General features: G+C 44.2%; 1 protein-coding gene across 1 annotated transcript in view; it reads left to right on the plus strand.

Moving 5' to 3' along the window:
- Positions 1–22,274, plus strand: part of KDM4C (lysine demethylase 4C) — a 705,949-nt gene that overhangs the window by 138,335 nt on the left and 545,340 nt on the right. Inside the window, exons 7-8 of the mRNA XM_040357651.1 lie at positions 16,983–17,086; positions 21,902–22,039. Coding sequence (XP_040213585.1) covers positions 16,983–17,086; positions 21,902–22,039 — 242 coding nt within the window. The remainder of the gene's footprint in view (positions 1–16,982; positions 17,087–21,901; positions 22,040–22,274) is intronic.

Genomic DNA, 22,274 nt, shown 5'->3' on the forward strand with positions numbered 1-22,274 from the left:
TTGACAAAGGAGCGCCCCCTGAGTTCCGTCTACCAGTGTGCATGCTCCGAAACGCTGTTGCAACCCACCAGTGAGGTCATCCCGCCCAGCGTGCCGCGTTCCAGCCCTCGCCATCGGCCTGATCCAAGCCTCGGTTTCATTGCCGTAGTCCCAGAGATCCTGCTGGCTAGGATTTCTCCCCCACAGGCAGAAAAATCAGCTGTTCAGAACGTCGCTCTGCAATAAAGGTTTTTAAAACTTTGAAGCTGAACTTCAGGTTGACTATAAAAAAAAACGAGCTAGGTATTCAATAAGAAACCATAAAATGTTATTGCATCTAGTGTAAATAGATACATTTGACTGGAAATCGCCCATTCTTAAACTATATATATATATATATATATATATATATATATATATATATATATATATATATATATATATATATATATATATTTTATATATATTTTTTCAATCCAGCGAACTGAAAAAAAAAAAAAAAAAACTATGAGCTCCGATCTTGGTATAATGATCTCCCCACTGCTTGGTGCGTGGACCCATGAGACCTACCTTCCCTTCCCTTTGTTCCTCCGTGACCTATATTCATTACTGTTCGTAAACCTCCTCCTTTTCACTTTTATTTTCTGTGATCTAACTTTGCACCAACATGGCCCTATGGCCAATCTTGGTTTAGACAACTGCTGGACTTATTTGATGTATAAAGCGGACATGTCATTTCTTTGACTTGTTACTTATAATGATCTTATTGTGTTCTCGCTGATTATACACCTTTTAATGGTCACTGGTCTTACCGTTGGTGCCTTTGTGTATAATGTTGTGTCTCCTAAGACGGCAAATGTTGTATAATTTCTTAGCAGATTTCGTGTTTTTGTTCTGACAAACGTCTCTGCAATGTGCTAACTGCCAATAAAACGTTTTGTAAAAGTAAAAAAAACACATTTCTTTTGCTCTTCTCATTGATAAGTGGGAAGGATTAGCCGGGTCACACCTACACCAATCAGCCATAACATTATGACCAGCCACCTATTATTGCATAAGTACTTCTTTTGCTGGCAAAACAAACACAAATACTCGATTGGATTAAGATCTGAAGGATTTAAGAAAGCCAAGTCCACACATTTGAACTTGTTGTGTACCACAAACCATTCTTAAACCATTTTTGCAGTGTGGCAGGGGGAATCCTCCTAAAAATAGCTACTGCCATTAGGGAATACCATTTCTGTGAAGGGGTGTACTTGGTCAGCAACAATGTTTTAGGTAGGTGGTACATGTCAATTAACATCCACATGGTTAGCAAAGGTTTCCCAGCAGAATATTGCCCAGAGTATCACACTTTCTCCGCCGGCTTGCCTTCTTCCAAACTGCATTCTGGTGCCATCCCTTCCCCAGGTATGCAATGTATGTGTAAAAATAAAAAAAAAAGTGATTTATCGTACCAGGCCACCTTTTTCCATTGCTCCATGGTCCAGTCTTGATGCTCATGTGCCCATTAAAGGCACTTTTGGATGTGGACATGTGTCAGCATGGGCGCTCTGAGGTGTATGGGGCTACGTAGCCACAGACCGCTCAAAGTGTAATGCACATCAACTTTAGAGACAATGTGTTTACTTGCTGCCTTATATATTCCACTTGCTTTCAGATGCCATTGTAACAAGATGGGTAATGTGACTAACATGGATTATCAGTGGTCATAAAGTTAAGACTGATTGGTGTATGTTTTCTAATAGAAATAACATAGCTACCACCTTTTATGATTAGATTGACTGACTATATCTGACTATTTAATTTTGTATTCTGGGAATTCTATGCATATCCCATTTGCTCATATCTGGCCAAACATTTGCAATTTGCACTTGTTGCATAGATTTTTCAACATGTGGGCACTGCAAACACTTGCCATAGGGAAGAGAGATCATAGGGAACGCTGTGGGGTTTATGTAATAAAAGCAAATGGGCTCTTTACTTTCAAGGAGAGTTGCACTTTGCATAACAACTTTTCCACCCAGGGCTCTCAGATTAATCTTTGCTGACGTCCATCATCCAATCACATGCAAGCTTTTTTTTTTTTTTTTTCTCATTGCATGTTTTTGGATATTCTTTGGAAATTTTACTACCTTCACAAAGGTCTGGGGAAAAATTCCCTTGCAAAGTGTAACTTCCCTTGTTTAGTAAATCAACCCCAGTGAGTTTGTGATCATGGCAGAAACCCTAATGCCGCGTACACACGATCATTTTTCGGCTTGTAAAAAACTATGTTTTTCAGCATCTAGAAAAAACATATTTTTTTCCAGCTTCATCATTAAAACGACGTTGCCCACACACAATCGTTTAAAAAAAAAAAAAAATGCTCTAGCAAAGCACGGTGACGTACAACGGCACTATAAAGGGGAAGTTCCATGCAGATGACGCCACCCTTGGGGCTGATTTCGTGTTGGTAAAAGACGATTTGCGCTTTTCTGTCTGTTACAGCGTGATGAATGTGCTTACTCCATTACCAGTTAGTTTCACCAGAACAAGCGCTCCCATCTCATAACTTCTGAGCATGCGCGGGTTTTTCACGTCGTCTTAGCCCGCACACGATCATTTTTTACAACCCGAAAAACTACGTTGTTTAAAACGTCGTTAAAAAATGCAGCATGTTCGAATTTTTTTTTTTGTCGTTTTTCAGAAGCCGAAAATTATGTGAAGCCCACGTTGTTTTTTACAAGCCGAAAAATGATTGTGTGTACGCGGCATAAGACCCCTTTCACACTGAGGTGTTTTTCAGATGCTTTTAGGCTAAAAATAGCATCTGAAAAACAGCTCTTATGCTGTCTGTGTTAAAGCCCAAGGGCTTTCACACTGAGGCAACGTGCTGGCAGGACGTTAAAAAAAACTCTTGCAAGCAGCATCTTTGGAGCAATGTATACACTGCTCCTCCTCCGCTCCTGCCCAATGCTATAAATGGGCAGCGCCGGCAAAGCACCGCTGCAGTGGTGATTTGCCGGTGGTTTTAACCCTTTTCCACTATCGACCAAAAACCTCTGCAAAAATGTTACAGTAAAGTGCAGACGCCTCGGTGTGAAAGCACCCTTGGAGTTCTCGCTAACTAATTTTATAACCCATCTGTGACGGTATTTGTATGATATCCCCGTCAAAGATTCCCTTCTTCCATAAGAACGTCACCCAATATTCCACTAGGAGGGATATTCCTGAGATCGCCCATTAAGTCACACATGAGTCCAGGCTTACTGCTAGAACAAGACAGACTTTAATGTTATAACACACAGAGCTTATATGTAATTTCCAAAACTGTTACAATGACAAATCTCTGTCCCCCCTCACACTGGGGCTTCCGTACAGATGATTAGGCAGACACGACGGAGCCGATGCTGAAAACACATTTTCTTTAGACAATGACATAAATGACGCTGATTACTAGCTGTACTGAATACATTAACTAGACGGCTCGACCCCGCATATAGAGAGATAATTACCACAATGGAGCAATCAGAATAATTAACACAAGCCACTTAAACACAGATCTCCTTCACACAACACAATAGTTAACCTTTAGAAATAGTGAGGGGACATTAGCACGTCAATAACCTGTTAGCCGAGGACAGAATCACACAGGGCAAGCAGGGAGAATTCAACTGAGACATATAGGCAATTGCATCACAATGGCCCCCCTTTTTCTCCCTGCTCCGGCAAACCCGGTTGGACCTTCCCTGGTCCAGTAGGGTTGACGGGTTCAGAGCTTTTAGTCCGAGGTTAACTCCGTTTGGCGTGACTGACCTCCCTTGGCAACTGCTTCAGACTCAGGTATGCCACCGGGTCGTCAGATCACACGCCGGTCAGTCCCCAAGTCTTTGTGCGATCTGCAAAGTCACCAGAAGTCAGTGTATAGACGGCGAATGGGTCTGTGCGCCGCCGTCTAGGTGTCCCGCTATGGGAGGGGCAGGTTATGGCTCTGAAGTGACAATCCCAGGAGATTCATAAAAAGAAAAAGTTATATTTGTTGAAATGCTGTAGCACTGGTGCTCAGAGTCCGGGGGGGGGGGGGGTTGGATTCAGTGCCCCATAGGGTCAGCCACCCTCTGCTCCCTCCGCAGCCGCCAGTTCTCCTCTTTGAGCTTCTCCAGCTACATCTCCAGTTCATGGAGCCTGGGGGGGTCAGCCCGCTGTGACCTCAGGTGGTTGTTCTCCTCCTCCATGCGGCTTATGCACTCCTCCAGCTCTATGTACTCACGGATCAGCTCCTGCTTGCTCATGTCCTGCAGGCTCTCCACGTGGTCCTTCATCATCAGGAACCGGGTGGTGGTGTAAGGGGCCACCGGTGGGCCCTTGTCGAACATCTCGGCCCGCATCTGGGACGCCCGCTGCGACTCCCTCTCCTCCAGTCGCTTCTTATCCTCCCAGGTCAGCTTGTTATATGGCTTCCAGGACCTCTTCTTCTTGGGGGGTAGCCGGCGGTGCCTCTTTCTGCCCAGCTCCCTCCAGGGCCCCTCCGGCTCAGGGCTGTCGCCCATGACCAGCTGACAATGGTGTTCCCTGTTGTCCGTAATAACAGATTGTACCATGAGGGCTTCGTAAGGGGTGCCCAATGGTTCTTCCTGACCCAGCTCCTGGGGATCCCAAGCCGAGTCTACACAATGGGCTGCTGCTGGTGGGCGGTACTCGGGTTGAGACCAATTTGACCTGGTGTTGTCATTCATGGGCCAATTCTGCTTGAAGTGACCCAGCTGTTTGCACCGGAAGCAGCGTTGTTCGTTGTCCTCCTGGCGTGGATAGCGAGGGCTAGATGTCATCGGTCTGTTAGGAGGTTGGTATCTAGCGGCTGGTGGGTGTGAGGGCGCCGTTGGTCGTGGAGGTTGTACCCGTGGTGTGACCTGGTTTGTCTTGCGAGTATCCGCATATTCATCCGCCAACTTCGCGGCCTCTGGTAGAGTCATGGGCCTGCGATCTCTCACCCAATCTTTGACATCTGTCTGGATGTGATTGTAAAATTGCTCCAGGAGCATTAGTTGCAAAATGTCCTCTGCGGTGGTGGCCTGGCTGCTGTTAACCCAGTTAGAGGCCGACAGGGATAACTGGCATGCCCACTCCGCGTAAGAGTCTTCCGTGGTTTTGCGTGAGTCCCTGAACTTCTGTCGGTGGGACTCTGGGGTTACTGCATAATGAGCCAGGAGCGCTTCTTTAACCCGGGCGTAGCTATGGATATCCTGATCTGGCACGGTCCGGAAAGCATCAGAAGCTTTGCCTGACAGTTTGCCTGACAATATTGCAACCCAGTCTCCTCTAGCTATTCGGTGCAGGTTACATTGTCGCTCAAAATCTGCCAGGTAGTTATCAATCTCACAGTCCTTTTCATCAAAAGCTTTAAAAGCGCTAAACGGAATCTTCCTTGCGTCTGCTGTGCTGTACTCACTGTTTGGAGAATGTGCGGCTGCTTGTTGGACTGCTGCCAGTTTTAACTGTAGTTCTGCGTCTCTTATTTGTTTAGCCTTCTGTAGTTCTGCGTCTCTTATTTGTTTAGCCTCCTTCGCTAACAGGTCCATCACTTTCAGCACCACATCCGTCGTTGGGTTCGGGCCGAACCATGCTAGCTTCTCTCTCATTAGCTTGTTGGCTGGCGATTCCTCCTCCTGAATCACTGGTGTCTCCATCTCTTGTACTGCTGGCGTTGCTGCAATCCCGTCGTCCTGGTCTATCTCCATTGATTCTGCTATGATGACCCGCTTGGTTTTGTTGCTAGCAATCCTTCCACGAACTTCCAGTAGTTCTTCCAGTGTCTGCTTGGAATCCGGGTGTAAAGGAGAGTAGAAGGGAAAATCCCTCTGCTGCCAACCAATTGTGACGGTATTTGTATGATATCCCCGTCAAAGATTCCCTTCTTCCATAAGAACGTCACCCAATATTCCACTAGGAGGGATATTCCTGAGATCGCCCATTAAGTCACACATGAGTCCAGGCTTACTGCTAGAACAAGACAGACTTTAATGTTATAACACACAGAGCTTATATGTAATTTCCAAAACTGTTACAATGACAAATCTCCACCCCCCCTCACACTGGGGCTTCCATACAGATGATTAGGCAGACACGACGGAGCCGATGCTGAAAACACATTTTCTTTAGACAATGACATAAATGACGCTGATTACTAGTTGTACTGAATACATTAACTAGACGGCTCGACCCCGCATATAGAGAGATAATTACCACAATGGAGCAATCAGAATAATTAACACAAGCCACTTAAACACAGATCTCCTTCACACAACACAATAGATCAATTAACCTTTAGAAATAGTGAGGGGACATTAGCACGTCAATAACCTGTTAGCCGAGGACAGAATCACACAGGGCAAGCAGGGAGAATTCAACTGAGACATATAGGCAATTGCATCACACCATCTATGAGCAGCATCACGTTGCTTGAACGGAGACACTGCACTCTTTAAAGAAATGTACCACGTGTTTAGCATGTAGTTCAGGACTAGAACCTGGGGCAATGATCTAGGGCAGGGATATAAAATTAGCGGTCCTCCAGCTGTTGCAGAACTACAAGTCCAACGAGGCATAGCAAGACTCTGACAGCCACAAGCATGGCACCCAGAGGCAGAGTCATGATGGGACTTTTGCAACAGCTGGAGGTCTGCCAATTGCATATCCCTGGTCTAGTGGGTATAGTGTAAGTCCTGTTCAAGTGTTTTTGAAAAACAAAGCGCAATCAGGCAGGTTAACCTGGTCATACACTGTTTTGTTTTATTTTTAGAGGGATAAATGAAAAGAAGTTGACAGGTTTTCTCCATCTACAAAATTAGGTGGATGAAGGTGTCCTCCCCGCTAGGACATTGTAATCCATCAGCGGCTGTGACTGCTGATCAAGAAACATTTTCCAACATATGCTTTCAAATAAGTTGATCAAATGATTAGCTTTTGATGAGCGAGGACTGTCATAATTGAATCAAAATTTGATTGGTGTATAGCAAGCTTTAAAGGGGTTGGTTGTAAAGGTTTGTTTTTTATTTTCTAAATTGGTTCCTTAAAGCTAGTGCATTGTTGGTTCACTTACCTTTTCCTTCGATTTGCCTTCTAAATTTTTTTTTCTTTGTCACTTCCTTTTTCTCCTCGGTAAGCTTTCCACCATCATCCGAGCGGTGTTTAGTCAGGCAGAACAGCTTACTGAACAGCTTACTGAACAGCTTACTGAACAGCTTACTGAACAGCTTACTGAACAGCTTACTGAACAGCTTACTGAACAGCTTACTGAGGAGGAACAGGAAGTGAGAAATTCAGACAAAGAAAAAAAAAATTTAGAAGGAAAATCGAAGGAAAAGGTAACAGCTTAAAGGAACCTATTTAGAAAAGAAAAAACAAACCTTTACAACCCCTTTAAATAACAGTCACTATTATTTTCCCTGACTTTGGGGTTGTGTCCATGTGGCTTCCCCTCCGTTTTTCATTGCCTTATGTGAGTGGAATGTTCCTGTTTAGGGATGTAACTGACCTAAAAGACACAGTCAGATCGCTCCTAACTGTTCTGTAATGTCTGGCTTGATTCTCAGAGTTGAGGAAGTCAATTAACCACTTCACACCAAATCACGTCACCCCGGTACAGTTTTTTTTTTTTTTTCTTTTAGAGCTAGCATTTGGCTCTCTCATAACTGATGCGGCTAATGAGCCTCTCGACTGTTATCAGGAGTGTGAGGGAACATCCAAACCTCCCCTGCTGCCTTCCACTGCTCTAACGGGTACTCCTGTCCCACCGGGAGACTGGAGTGTCTATCCGCTACGTCCGCCAGCTGTGTGGAGTCCCGAACGAAGCTGTAATCGGCTTCAATCGGGTCTGCTTCTGGTTTTCTCGGCTGCCAATGGCACCAAAGAAAACGCGTACGTAAGTCACACCTGCAAATGTAAACCGTGTTCAAATTACACATGTGGGGTATTGCCGCGATCATTTGAGCAAGAGCAACAATTCTACCAAAAAACCTCCTCTGTAACTCTAAACAGGCAACCATTAAAAAAATAAAAATAAAATGTAAACGTTGCCTATGGAGATTATTATGTACCGCAGTTTGTTGCCATTCCACAAGTGCATTCAGTTTTAAAGTACAACATGTTGGGTATCTGTTTACTCGGTGTAACATTATCTTTCACGATGTGCAAAAAAAATTGGACCAACTTTACTGTGTTCAATTTTTTAAAATTTCAAAATGTGTATTTTTTCCAAAAAAAGACGCAAATACCGTGTGACATAAAATATTGCAACGACCGCCATGTTATTCTCTAGGGTCTTTGCTAAAAACACCAGCCAATGGGATGGGGTCTGGGCAGGCCGCTATATTTGTGTCTCCGCCCCCTTTCTTAAGCAGCCCATTCGTTGGCTGATGTTTGACAGCCACTCATCCCCTAAATCATTGATGTGTTGTGACAGCTGGTCTCTCTTCCTGCATGCAGTTACCTTACATGACGGTTTCACACACTGAGCGTCTCACGATCTGCTGCATGTAAAACTCCCCCTCTCCTCTGTCGTTGTCATGAGTGCTGTATATGAGAGTTGTCCATCAGTGCCAATAAATGCCACCTATGAGTGCTGCCTATTAGTGCCAATCGGTGCTTCCAATCAAAGCCCATCAGTGCTGCCTATCGGTGCCAATCAGGGCAGCCTATCAGTGGGCAGGTATAGGGAGATTAACTCACCCATGATTGTCCATGGGGGGGGTGTGGCACAACTGAAATCCGTCATTGTTTATTAGTGCCACATGCCAATGTTTAGTATAATTGGTAATCGCGACACTACTATTTAGAATAAACTACTGGAGGTAAAAAAACAATCTGTCAGGAAAAGGCCTTCCACTAAGCACGGTTACATGTTCACACCACCAAAAAAAAGTGCAGCGCTAACTTGATCAATGACTTAATAATGGTGGAACCTTCTAATGTATAGAGATCTCAATAAACATCAATATTGCCACAATACCGGTCTCTATGATACGCAACTTCACATATAATACACATCAAACTGAAAACAAGACATAAAAAATGTACCTTAGCAGGGATAGTGGAAACCTCTCTACAGATAATTGCAAAACAAATTAAAGTGGAGGTTCACCCAAATAATCTTTCTCTCATCACCTTCCAGGACGGCACCCGAGAGATGATGGCTCCTCCCCACAGGAAACACAATCACTTAACAATTTAAAAGTCCCCACCCTTCCCCTTGATCCTCAGTATTGATTGTGTTTCTCCGAACACATCGTCACGTTTGTTTTGTTTGAAAACCTAGAGACCGGGGAGGGTCGAAGGTACCCCTGTTGAGACAGGTCTTAGGGAGGCCGGGGAGGGCTGAACTAACCTGTAGGCCTTCGGGTCTAACTCGCAGGTCGCCCCAGGCGTGCACCAGCGCTCTGAGCTGCGGGGAGGCTTGCCATCGCTAGGGTGCAGAAGAAACGCCGCCATTTGAAGAGCTCTCTCTTCCCGGGTACTGCTTCCTACTTTTGGAAACATGGCGCTCCAAGCCTCTCTGAGTGAAGGTGGGCTTTTGCCTCACAGCGCAACCCGGAAGGGACGCCGGAGAGAAGCATGGCGGTGGAAGGGTCGGCTTGCGGATAGCCCTTACAAGAGGTACCGACAGCCGGGGACCCAGCCAAACCTCCTCATGGACAGGAGGAGATGAAGGCAAATGTGACTGCAGGCAGATCCAGGTCGGGGCGCAGTGAGTACATTCCCCCTTGGAAAGGGAGGAGGAAAGGGAGTGAGAGTCCTGGTCTTCAGGGTCTGAGTCTCTGGGGCCAGCCAGCCAGCACAGGACTGGTTTTTACTTCTCACCCTTTCACCTCCCCAGTACAAACCTGCAGTCCTGGGGGAGGACAAAGTAATATTATGCATATATGTATATCTCTTGTCTTGCAAAAACCCCCCAGCGGATCCCAGGAGACCCCAAATAAACAGTCTCCTACCGCTACAGGGCATAGCTCCTCATAACTGGGCAGAGAAAGGAAAAACTTTCCATGAAGCCGCCAGGCAGTCCGTAACTTAAGGTCTGACATAGAGGAGCTTATCCCTAGAGAAGACATATCCTCCCAAGAAGGCCTCGTCCGAACGGAACCTAGTGCCCTTCCCCCGCCCTCAGTCATTCCCTCTAGTCCAGGTAGAGGAAGCTTAAGGAGGACAGGGAGGATATGGTAAGCCAAGCTAAACAGGAGCCATTCACCCTAGAGGGTCTGGTTGGACTCCTGCAGGCAAATACAGGCCTCTGAGGAGATTATAAAATCCCTAGAATAATCTCATAAAAGGGGGCTGAGCAAGGCTCAATCCAGTTAGGGCCAGCCTGCCATGAATCTGACAGGCAGATCACAAGGGTGCAGTTAGGTTTTTTAGCCAAAAAACTGACCTCCTAAACTCTTAGGATAGGCCCAACAGGGGGCATACTAGTGGGTTTATTACCCTTGTGGGGGTTGTTTATTGGTTACAATATCTCCCAAGTTCCAACCGATCACTTCCTCCTTACACTGCTGGTGTATCTGTCAGTGTGTTAGAGTTAATCTAAACCACACACTATGGCAAGGGTCCCACCCTAAAGGTGGCTCAGGCAACAAACCATTTAGGTGGTGTGAGAAGCATAAAATGCTAGCCTGCAACCCTTAATTGGGAGTTTCTCTGGTACAAACCCCTGTGTTAAAACTATGAAAATCAGCCATACAGGTGTCTGATTGCCTCCAGCCTGAGACTATGGTCACCTCTTCATGAGAGACCTAATTGATTTCTGAGTCTGTGCTCGTTAAGACCTTAAAGGCTTGGACTAGCTCCCACCTGTGTGTGGACCAGCTACACCTACTCAGACCTTTGCAATAGCAGAATAGCAGCTACCACTATTGTGGTATAGTCACACACCTCGGATTTCCAGTATTTGGAACTACCATGTTCCTTCACTGGGATGAAGGATCAATATCTGAAACTCAGGTTATGCTAGGATAGAGCGTTGGTCTGTCCGCACATCAGAAATGCACAACATGGGTTTATCTTGGGTCATTTCTGAGATATATGTGTGTGTGTGTGTGTGTATGTATATATATATATTTGTGTGTGTATATATGTAGACTGATGATCAAGGGATATCTTATGACTCACCAGAAATGCCTAAAATTGATTAGATAACGGTACTCTGTTCCTTATCAAACGCATAACACTGAATGGTGGTGACGCCTCTATGCTATATTCGCACACTATTGTTATTCAGAAACATACCACATTGAGTTACTGTCGGTGTAATTTCTGTCGGATACATGCATGTATATTATTGCTTATCAGAGAAGCATGACATTGATTTGTCGGTGACACCTCTATTATATAAACCGCACACTATGGTTATTCAGAAACATACCACACTGAGTTACTGTTGGTAAAAATTTCTGGAGGTTACATGTTGGTACACTTATCAGAAACGCATGATGCTGAGTTACTGATCGCGACACTTCTGCTGGTTATATGACTATGCAATTTTGCTGATTAGAAACGCATAGCATTGTATTATTGTTAAGGATATTTATAAATTCAGATATGCACTGCTTTAAGGGTCCTTTTTTGCTAGTGACATTTCTGTTGATTAGATGACCCGACAAGGTTGCATTAAGTAACACATTGGGTTGCTGACAACATGCTGTTGGTCATATAAACTTTCCAAGTTTTTTTTTTCTAATCAAAATAATGCACAACTGGTATTGTGGGTTCATGACGGTATACTGTTACTATCCAGAAACGCACAGCATTGAGTGTTCTTGCTAGTGACGTTTCTATCAGGTATATGACTGTGGGTGTTGGAATACACAATGTTACTGTCTGTAACATTTCGGTCCCTTGTCCTATACCCTATTGTTTATCTGAAGTATGCTAATACCACTCTCTGCTAGTTATGACTGCAGGGAGTATAACACCAGCAATACACGGTTGAGGCCGCATATGTCCTTTTGGTCATACTGGCCATGCGACTGTTTGTTTTTTTCTATGATCATCAGAGATATACTATAGGTGCTAGTATTATTTTCTGTTGATTGGAAGACCGTACTGCGGTCAGTCAGGAATAGACAACACTTATAGTGGTTCTTGTCCTCCTGTCCTGAATCTATTACCTTGGGTCGCTGCACATAAATAAAACGCAGCAGTAGAAGGTGTCTGTGTCCTCTGCGTTGTTTATTACTCAGAAAAAAAAAAAAAAAAAAATACTCCAGATTGGCTAGTGGCCTCTCTGTTGGATACAGGACCTATAAACCTATTAAGCATCAGAAGCTCACACTTGGAGCTTCTGTCCTTTCTCTGGGCTTAGGTTATATGGTATCTTACTACATATGAGAAATACACACCTAAGGTTGGTTGTGTCTTCTCTATTCTACAGGTGTCTGTATATCAGAAAACACAGCAGTGGAGGCTGGGGGTGTCTATCTGTCTTTCCATATTAAGTCTGAGCTTGCTGTCCTTCGGAAATACAAGATCTAGGACCTGTATATCTGGGACATTTTGGTCACTTCATTTCGGTCACTTTATTTCAGACCTTATTTTCCATTCACATGGAAGGAACAGGAGTTCTGATTGCGGGCCTTTACTTCTAGGCATGCCAGGGACATTCCCTAGACCTGAACCCAGTAGGGTTATAGGACACTGGAAGGAGGTCATAAAATCACCTAGTAGGTTCTTTTTAGTAGGAAAGGGGTTACGCTGTTAGGGGCTGTTTGCCTAAAAAATTCAGCATCAGGATTCTTTCTGACTGGTTCTCCCGATCCGATCCGAGCCTTATAGCTCAGTGTATGTCCTTCATGTCACCCCCTCGGACGAACTGGATATGAATAACCAATATTCATCTTTTACTCCTACTATGGCATTGGTCCCTTGTGGTAGGGATCTGCTTAACTTAACACTCCTTGGTGCGTGGAGTGGATCATGACCTCAAACACTGGATTTTTACAGAATACTGTATTCTGTTGGCGTGTGGCACTCATGGGTTTACCCTGAGATTATAGGGTAAAATGTATCTGCATATTATACGCGGGGGGCGGTGAAAAGTTTTCTTTCCCCGACACCTTTGTTCTTTTCTGTTATATACCAATGAATGCAGTGGTTACTCGCAATTTCGTAACGGGCTCCTTTCTGCGTAGTTTAATGATCGACTCGCAGGGTTATAAGGAGCCTAGGGTATATAGAACAATCTCACATCTGACATGTCGGTATTCAGATGGGAAGGAACCCAGAAATGGGGAATGACCAGGATGGGACCTGCTTGTCAACCGGCTTGCAGAGCAGCTGTTTTTGTCCGGTCTAGCAGTGTACGTTGGAGACAGGAGTCTGTCCACGCGTATTAGCGGACGCACGAACGAGCCACGCCAAGGTATCCTGTGGTCCAGACACTGACCAATAAGTGTCCTCGCTATAAAGTCACATGCATTCCAATGAATGGAGGTGGACAGGTGGACTGAAGGGAGTGCAGGAGCACACCAAACGCCCTGCTTGGTCACATACCTGTCCAGTCATTTGAGTGAAGGGAATAGACTTCCCTTAATCTAGTATCCTTGAGTGGGTTTATTTCCTTGTTTCACCAGGACTTTGGCAAACAAAAAAGGGGGACCCACAAGGATTGTACGTCGGGAGACCCTGTTTCTTTCTAAACCATTCTCCTGTACAGACTAGTGGCTTAAAACCACATGTTGTTTTTTTTTTCTTTTTTTCTGGGTTGATCAAAGTAGGTCTTTGTTTCACAGAACAAATCTCTGACTAAACTTTGGATGGTCTTATGCAGCTTTGCAGACACTATCAACCACGATGGCTAGAATATTGGCGCAGCCAACCTTTCTATCCTAAAGAATACTCAAGCTCTCAGAATTTTTTTTTTTTCCTTTAAGAGCACGTGCCACCTAGACTCTGCATCCAAAGAGGAGACAGGAGCATAGGTGGAGCAGACCTGCAGGTCATTTTCATGATCCAGCTAGGATACCCTCATCACACACTAGGAAGTGGAAGTGGTGAAATAAAATCAGATTCTGACATCTAGCAAAAGACCTTGCAGGCAAGGGTCCCACCCTAAAGTAGGCCTGTTGGTTACTCGTCTATCCTCTCGGGTGCCGTCCTGGAAGGTGATGAGAGAAAACGGACGTTACTTACCGGTAACGGTGTTTCTATGAACCTTCCAGGACGGCAGGCCTACTTCCCGCCCTATGTGGAGGGAAAAGATAAGCTAAACGCTAGGTGGTAAGTACCTATACGGAACAATGTCCCTTGTGAACCAGTTCAGGACTACTCTAATTCATACTGAGGATCAAGGGGAAGGGTGGGGACTTTTAAATTGTTAAGTGATTGTGTTTCCTGTGGGGAGGAGCCATCATCTCTCGGGTGCCGTCCTGGAAGGTTCATAGAAACACCGTTACCGGTAAGTAACGTCCGTTATTTTTAACATTAGATTGGGCCTAATTATGGGAAGCGGCGGAGAACATCTATCTCTAAAACGGTAAGAACTGCATTGATTTTAAACAAAACACCCGATTCTGCTTCCCGTAATTAAACCCAATCTAATGTTCAAAACATTTTTTCGGGTTAACTCCCGCTTTAACTAAGTGCAACAACTTTTTTTTTTTTTGGGAGGTTCACACCATTATAGCACTAGAAGTCTTTTTTTTTTGCACTTTATTTTATATGTTTTAGTTAATATAATGTGAATTATTGCACTTGAAGTTCATTTTCCACCACCCCTGCTAAGACCCTTCTTTGTGCATGTTGGAACAGGAAGAGGCCATTGCCAAACTGTTCCCACAAAGTTGGAAACATGAAATTGTCCAAAATGTCTTTATTATTGCTCCTTTCACTGGAGCTAAGGGGCCAAGCCTAACCCCTGAAAAAACAACCCCACACCATAATCCCTCCCCACCACCAAATGATTTGGACCAGGGCACAAAGCACGGTCCATAAAGACATGGATGAGCGAGTTTGAGGTGGAGGAACTTGACTGGCTGCACAGAGTCCTGACCTCAACCCGATAGAACACCTTTAGGGTGAATTAGAGCAGAGACTGCTAGCCAGACCTTCTCTTCCAACATCCGTGACCTCACAAATGCGCTTCTGGAAGAATGGTCAAACATTCTCATAGACACTCCTAAACTTTGTGTGTATTTATGTGTGTACATATGTGTGTGTGTATATATGTGTGTGTGTGTATATACATATACATATACATACATACATACACATATATATATATATATATATATATATATATATATATATATATATATATATATATATATATATATATATATATATATATATATATATATTATGACGGCCATTGCCGAACTCCTTCTAAAAAATATTCGCTCTGGCTTTAATGCTGACTTTTTGGATTACTGGGGTCTCATTTCTTCTGACACAATTAATTCACTTGCATGCTTGTGGTAAAGGCTAACTTTACCTTTTTTTTTTTTTTTTTTTTTTTTTTTATACCAAGTTACATGTCACACTCCTATTTAGATCATAACCTGCAGTTCCTTCCGTACAGCCACCTCATACGTTCACAGTGCTCTGACATGTCCTATCTGGCACTGTGACAGGGGGACACAAGTATAATGATCACCACACTTGTAGTCCATTGACTCTTCCTGCAACTCAGTAACTGAAAGTCTGTACCTTTCGAATTTACATAGAGCTGGGGGAAGAGTCTTTGCATTGCACCAGTGATCAATTGATCATGGTTGCAATGTTTTAAAGGTTAATTTGCAAAAAAATAACAAATGCACTCCCCCCCCCCTTTTTTATACTGCTGGTAGCTTAGTGCTTTGTGTACCGCTAAAATAGTATGCAAAATCAATGGACATAGCGGTGGTCACTTTTGCTTTGTGTTCTGTTTTGATATGCATATTTATGGGTATTATGATGTAAATTTAAAAGCATTCTTCCTTATTTAACATTCCCCAGTACATTTTTTCCAAAGCATACATTTAAATAATATTTGTGACTCCTCTGAAGTCCCTCATCATTGCTTATGCCCATGAAATGTGTTTTGTATTGAGGTGGAATACATTTTTCTGATGTTGGAATAAATTGTTGCAGAATGCAGATATACATTGCTCTTTTATCAAACTAAAAATGGTTTATTTCATTTATTAATATGCCTTATTGTTTACATATATTGCACCTTGATGTAGAGTAATAAAGAAGCATGTAAATGTTTAGTGTGCAAAAAGAATGCTTCTCATTTTTTTTATTTAATGAGCCATAAATGAATATTGCTAATGATGTATTGTCCTTAAAGTGGTTTTTCCCCCCTTATGCACTGTCTGCGTTAAGTTAAAAAAAATGTGTTCTGTGTGGCTCCCAACCCCCCCCCCCCCCCCCCAAACCCAGCAGCCCATTCTACTTTGCTGAGCCAGATCTCGATCCAGCACTGTGCGCGAGAGCTGCTGCTCTCGCTGTGATATCTCTCCTCCCTGGACAGTGAGGCAGCAGCGGGAGCTTTGGGCTCCTGCTGCTGTTAGTCACAGCCAGTAGGGAGAGCGTGGTGCAAAGCTCAAGAGCAAGCCTGCACAAGTTGCCCCATAGCAGGTGGCTTGCTATGGGGGGGGGGAGGGGGACACTTGACAGTCTGGAGGAGACTGAAGCGCTCTTTGCAAAACTGTTTGTTATTTAAGACAAAGCAAAATATAGAATATATCCCTACTCCATGCTTTGAATATAAAAAAAAACCGCCAATGTGCACAAACCCCACATTTTAAACCATTGCATTAAACCAAACGGATGCAGCTGCAGTATTACCCCACCCAAAATGTCCCTATATATAATGAATTCTAATAATCACCACTGTACAGCACTATAAATAGAACTATTCTCATCAACAAAGTAGTTTCATTACTGGTAACACTGTAGTCTGGTGTGACTGATAATAAATTTGTATTGCCCAGCCATCTTTGTGATTATAGTATGACATGTTATACGTTGTAATGCAAGGTTTTTTTTTCCAGGTTTTTTCCCCAGCAGCTGTCAAGGATGTGAAGCCTTTCTTCGGCATAAAATGACACTTATATCACCATCAATACTAAAGAAATATGGCATTCCTTTTGACAAGGTATGTTAATTATCTCATATAAGGCCTAATATCTGTATCTCTGGAAAAAAATGGGGTTCATAACTCAAGTCTATTATCCACTTTGTGCCATCTTTCTGTAATCCAATTTTTTTTTTTAAAGGTGACTTTTGGGCCCCTTTCACATGGACGGCTGTTCTGCCGCAGTTAAAAGCATGTTTATTTTCTGTGAAATTCAAGACTCCAGGCACAGCGATCAGCTGCATTTGTACAGTGTGATTAGCTGCGTTTACATGCGATTGCGTTTAGCGGCGGCATGATATTGAACGGGGATCCGACTTGTATTCCCGCCAATACCAGGCACTGTGTTTGGTATGAACCATGAGGGGTAACTCCACACAAATTTAAATAAAAAAAAAATGGCATGGGTTCCCCCTCAAAGATCATACTAGGTCCTTGGGTCTGGTATGGAGTTAAAGGATCTGGGGGCCCCCTTATTAAAGGTATCTCCTGGATTCCGATAAGCCCCCCGCCCGCAGACCCTGACAACCAGCGGCCAGGGTTGTCTGGAAGAGGCCCTTGTCCTCATCAACATAAAGACAAGGTGCTTTGGGGGCCACAGGGCGCCCCCTTGCCCCAAAGCACCCACCCCCATGTTGAGGGCATGTGGCCTGGTACGGTTCAGGAATGGGAGGTGCTCACCTGTCCCCACCCCCTTTCCTGACCGGCCAGGCTGCGTTCTCGGATAAGAGTCTGGTATGACTTTTGGGGGGACCCCCACCCCGTTTTTTTGGCATAGGGGTTTTCCTTTAAATCCATACCAGACCCAAGGGCCTGGTATGCTCTTGGAGGGGGAACCCATGCCGTTTTTTTATTAAAAAATTTGGCGTGGAGTTCCCCCTCATGGTTCATACCAAACGCAGCTGACACAGTGCACTGCGATTACCTGCAGTTATGTGCAGATAGCTGCGCCAAATCGTTTCTCGACGCAGTAAATTTTTTAGTTATTTTTTATCTGCACCAAACCGCAGCTAAACGCAGTGTGTAAATGGGGCCACAGGAAAGCATTGTGTGCTTTTAGCGGCGGTAGATAACTTGAGAATCCGCAGCTAAAAGCTCCATTCTATCCGTCCGTGGGAAAGAGGCCTTATAGTGCCTCTACCCGACCTTAAAGCGGACCTTCAGTCATTTTCTGCAACTTTCCACCTATTAAATCTTCTGCCCTTGTTGATTTAACGTTGGATTGTAAAACATGCTCCACCATAATTATTACCACTTTTTCTACTGTGTAACATTTGGATAATGTCAGTAATGTGGTCCTTGTGTTTTTTTTCTCCTAAAATCTAACCTGACCTCGGAAGCATCTAGAGTCCATCGCTGTTGTTGACATCTGAAGCCCGCTTGTCTTCAATTCCAGGTTTTGATGCAGCTGGCTATCCAGCATGATCCTTCCGATCTTGCGCCTGCCACTGCGCTGCGCTGTTTCTCCCTGACAGGTTGCCGATGCATTATTTCCGGTCTACAAAACACACAAGATTTCAGTATTTGGCAATTCCCATGGACTTATAGATAGATGATGCCGATATCCCAGGAAGACATGGGAATTGCTTTGTGACTAAATAGCCTAGGCGGCTGGAGCCGTAACGGATCCAGAAAATAATTGCAAAACAGGTATTCAGAAAATAAAAAATTGACATTTCGAATAACATTGCAGATGGCCGTGGGAAGGATTGGACATTAACCACTTAAGGACCGCCTCCTGCACATATACGTTGGCAGAATGTCACAGCTGGGCACATCCTGTAGGTCCTGAAGGTCGAGACTGGGACCGCGGACCCGATTGCCGCTGCAGTCCCGCGATCGGTCCCCGGAGCTGAAGAACGGTGAGAGCTGTGTGTAAACACGGCTTCCCCGTTCTTCACTGTGGCGGCTGCATCGATCGTGTCATCCCTTTTATAGGGGAACACAATCGATGACGTCACACCTACAGCCACACCCCCCTACAGTTGTAAACACACTTCAGGGAACACATAACCCCATCAGCGCCCCCTTGTGGTTAACTCCCAAACTGCAATTGTCATTTTCACAATAAACAATGCATTTTAAATGCATTTTTTGCTGTGAAAATGACAATGGTCCCAAAAATGTGTCCAAATTGTCCGAAGTGTCCGCCATAATGTCGCAGTCACGAAAAAAATCGCTGATCGCCGCAATTAGTAGTAAAAAAAAAAAAAAAAAAAAAAAATTATAAAAATATAATAAAACTATCCCCTATATTGTAAACGCTATAAATTTTGAGCAAACCAACCGATAAACGCTTATTGCGATTTTTTTTTTTACCAAAAATAGGTAGAAGAATACGTATCGGCCTAAACTGAGCAAAAATATATTTTTGGGGGATATTTATTTATAGCGAAAGGTAAAAAATATTGCATTTTTTTCAAAATTGTCGCTCTATTTTTGTTTATAGCGCAAAAAATAAAAAACGGCAAAGGTGATCAAATACCACCAAAAGAAAGCTCTATTTGTGGGAAAAAAAAGGACGCCAATTTTTTTGGGAGCAACGTCGCACGACCGCGCAATTGTCAGTTAAAGCGTCGCAGTGCCAAATCGCAAAAAGGGGCAAGGCCCTTCAGCTGCATTTTGGTCCGGGTCTTAAGTGGTTAAAAAAATGGGTGGAACTTCACTTTAGGCTGGGTTCACACTTATGCCGGATGCAGCTTGCAGAAGGGCTCCGGTTCATCCCTGTTCTGTTTTAGGGACGAATCGGGACAAATTTTTGCCTGAATTCGTCCTTGAAACAAAGCCAAAGACGCACAGGACTCCTGTGCAAGCCGCTTCACAGCAGCGATGGAGATTTGTTAACCGGCTCCAGAGAGCTGTTCACAATTTCCTGTCATGCGAATTGGATGCGGTGTAACCATCCAATTCGCACTAGTGTGAACACAGCCTTAAGGCTACATTCATACAGGAGATTAAGGCCGGTGCGAATTATAGCGGCAGTTCTTGCTGCGGCTCTCAGTGGCTAGGTTTGCCCGCCAGCCCATTCACTATGATGACAGGTTTTATGTTGTCATTTTATGCTGAAATTAAAGTGGTTTTAAACGCTCACATATACCCAGTAAAGTGACTGGCCTCAGGTTATACTGAGAGATTAAACAAATCCTACTTGGTTTGAACCTGTTTAAAGGGGTTTTCCACCCATTTTTTAAGTTTATTAACAGTCAGCAGCTACAAAAAGTGTAGCTGCTGGCTTTTAATAAACTGACACTACCTGCTCCTGCGTTCCAGCGACACGCCGGCCGGGGGTCCGCTCTTCTCCCCCATCCCCCCCCCTTCCCCGGCCGGCGTCTTCATTGTCACTGTGGGCACCCGGCCGTGACCGCTTTCGGCTTCACGGGCGGGCACCCACTGCGCATGCGCGAGCGGCACTGCGCATGCGCGGCGCGGCCCGGCGCTGCTTGATTGGACAGGCGATCGCCTGGGAGGGGCTGCCAAAAGGCGATATGACGTATCGCCTTTGCAGCCCCTCGGCGGAAGGAGGAAGTGGGACAGGAAGTCCCCTTCTCCTGAAGCCCCCACTCCCCCCCCCCCCCCCCCAAAAAAAAATTACATGCCAAATGTGGCATGTAAGGGGGAGAGGAGTGGGTTAAAAGGAAGTTCCATTTTTGGGTGGAACTCCTCTTTAACTGCAGTCTTCTCTTCTCTATCGATTCTAAGTCCAGAATTTTATAAAGCTTGTCTGAAAATTCAGAAATAAGGGGAAAAAGCATACTGCAGTGAGGCTGTCAATCGGCTGGAGATTCTTCCTGTGTCACCATTTTTCTCTTGTCCGGAAAACGTATTAAAAGTGATTCATGCTGATAGCAGAACGAAGCAGCAGACAGACATGGCACTTGGTGTTATTAATTGTGACACGTATACACTATAGAGGGATATGCTTTGTTCATATTTCATGTCTCAGGTTTACAACTACTATAAGCTATTATTGTTTGCTGTTGGAAGCGCTGTTTTGTTTGCCTTTTAAAAAACAAAACAAAAAAAAAACACTTGTTTGTAAAACAGCTTTGCTTATGGTCACCACCACAGTTGGTAATAACCCCAAACTTTACAGTATTCAAGCTCTGCAGGCTGATGACTAGCATTAATGGCGGGAGAGGTTAGCACTGACAGTTATATAATTCAAAAGTCAGCAGCTACAAATACTGCAGCTGCAGACTTTGAATATATGGACAGTTTACCTGTCCTGGGCGCCCACAATGTTGGCACCTGAAGCCTTACGGCTTCACTGCCTGGTTCTCTACTGCGTATGCGCAATCTCACTGGTCCCTGCTGTCTTCTGGGACCTGTGTGTCTCACAGAAGAAAGCTGGGGGGCTGGAGGAGGGGCCGGACATGGCGGAAGTGGGAGCAAATACCTGGATTAGACAGGTATCTGGTCCCCCCTGAAAGGTACCAAATGTGACACCAGAGGGGATCCGAAAAGTGGAAGTTCCATTTTTGGGTGGAACTCCGCTTTAAGACATGTCGGATATGTCTATCTAAAACACTTTGTAAAGTAAGTTCTTTCCAAGTGATCATTGGCCATGTGCTCAAAACTAAAAAACTGACGTTTTCATGCATTTTTTCAATGATTTACAATAAGTGCTATTTAACAAATGTATTGTAATAACCTGAAATGTCACCTAAGATTTCAGCATTTTTTTTTTTGCTCTCAAAGCTTCATTTAGATCTTGTTCTTGTTTCGACACAGGATATATTTTCTTCTTTTTCTCTTTTGCTGCTTTGATATCTCTGTTAGACGTTCATTTTCTTTTTCTTTTCACAGTTTGTCTTGCTTTTTGATTCTCCCCTGCAGGTTACACAAGAAGCTGGTGAATTTATGATCACTTTCCCATATGGGTATCATGCAGGTTTCAATCATGGCTTCAACTGTGCCGAATCAACAAATTTTGCTACAGTCAGATGGATTGATTACGGAAAAATGGCCAAGCTGGTGAGTTGATGATTTGCCTCAGACAAACGTTTGTTATCGTGCTGTGCTGCATGAAACCTGCATTGTAAAATTACAAGTTTACAATCTCGGCATATCAGACTGTTAGTGTTTTGCACAGTTTCCACTGATTGCAAGTTGGTAGTCTAATAATATATCATTGAGGAAGCCAGGCTTGTTCCTTGTCATGTTTCTGATGACTGGCAGGCGCACACACAGGTGACCTTAGGACAGCTTC

The sequence above is a fragment of the Rana temporaria genome, chromosome 1 (genome assembly GCF_905171775.1).
Source record: "Rana temporaria chromosome 1, aRanTem1.1, whole genome shotgun sequence".
In the NCBI taxonomy this organism is placed as follows: domain Eukaryota; kingdom Metazoa; phylum Chordata; class Amphibia; order Anura; family Ranidae; genus Rana; species Rana temporaria.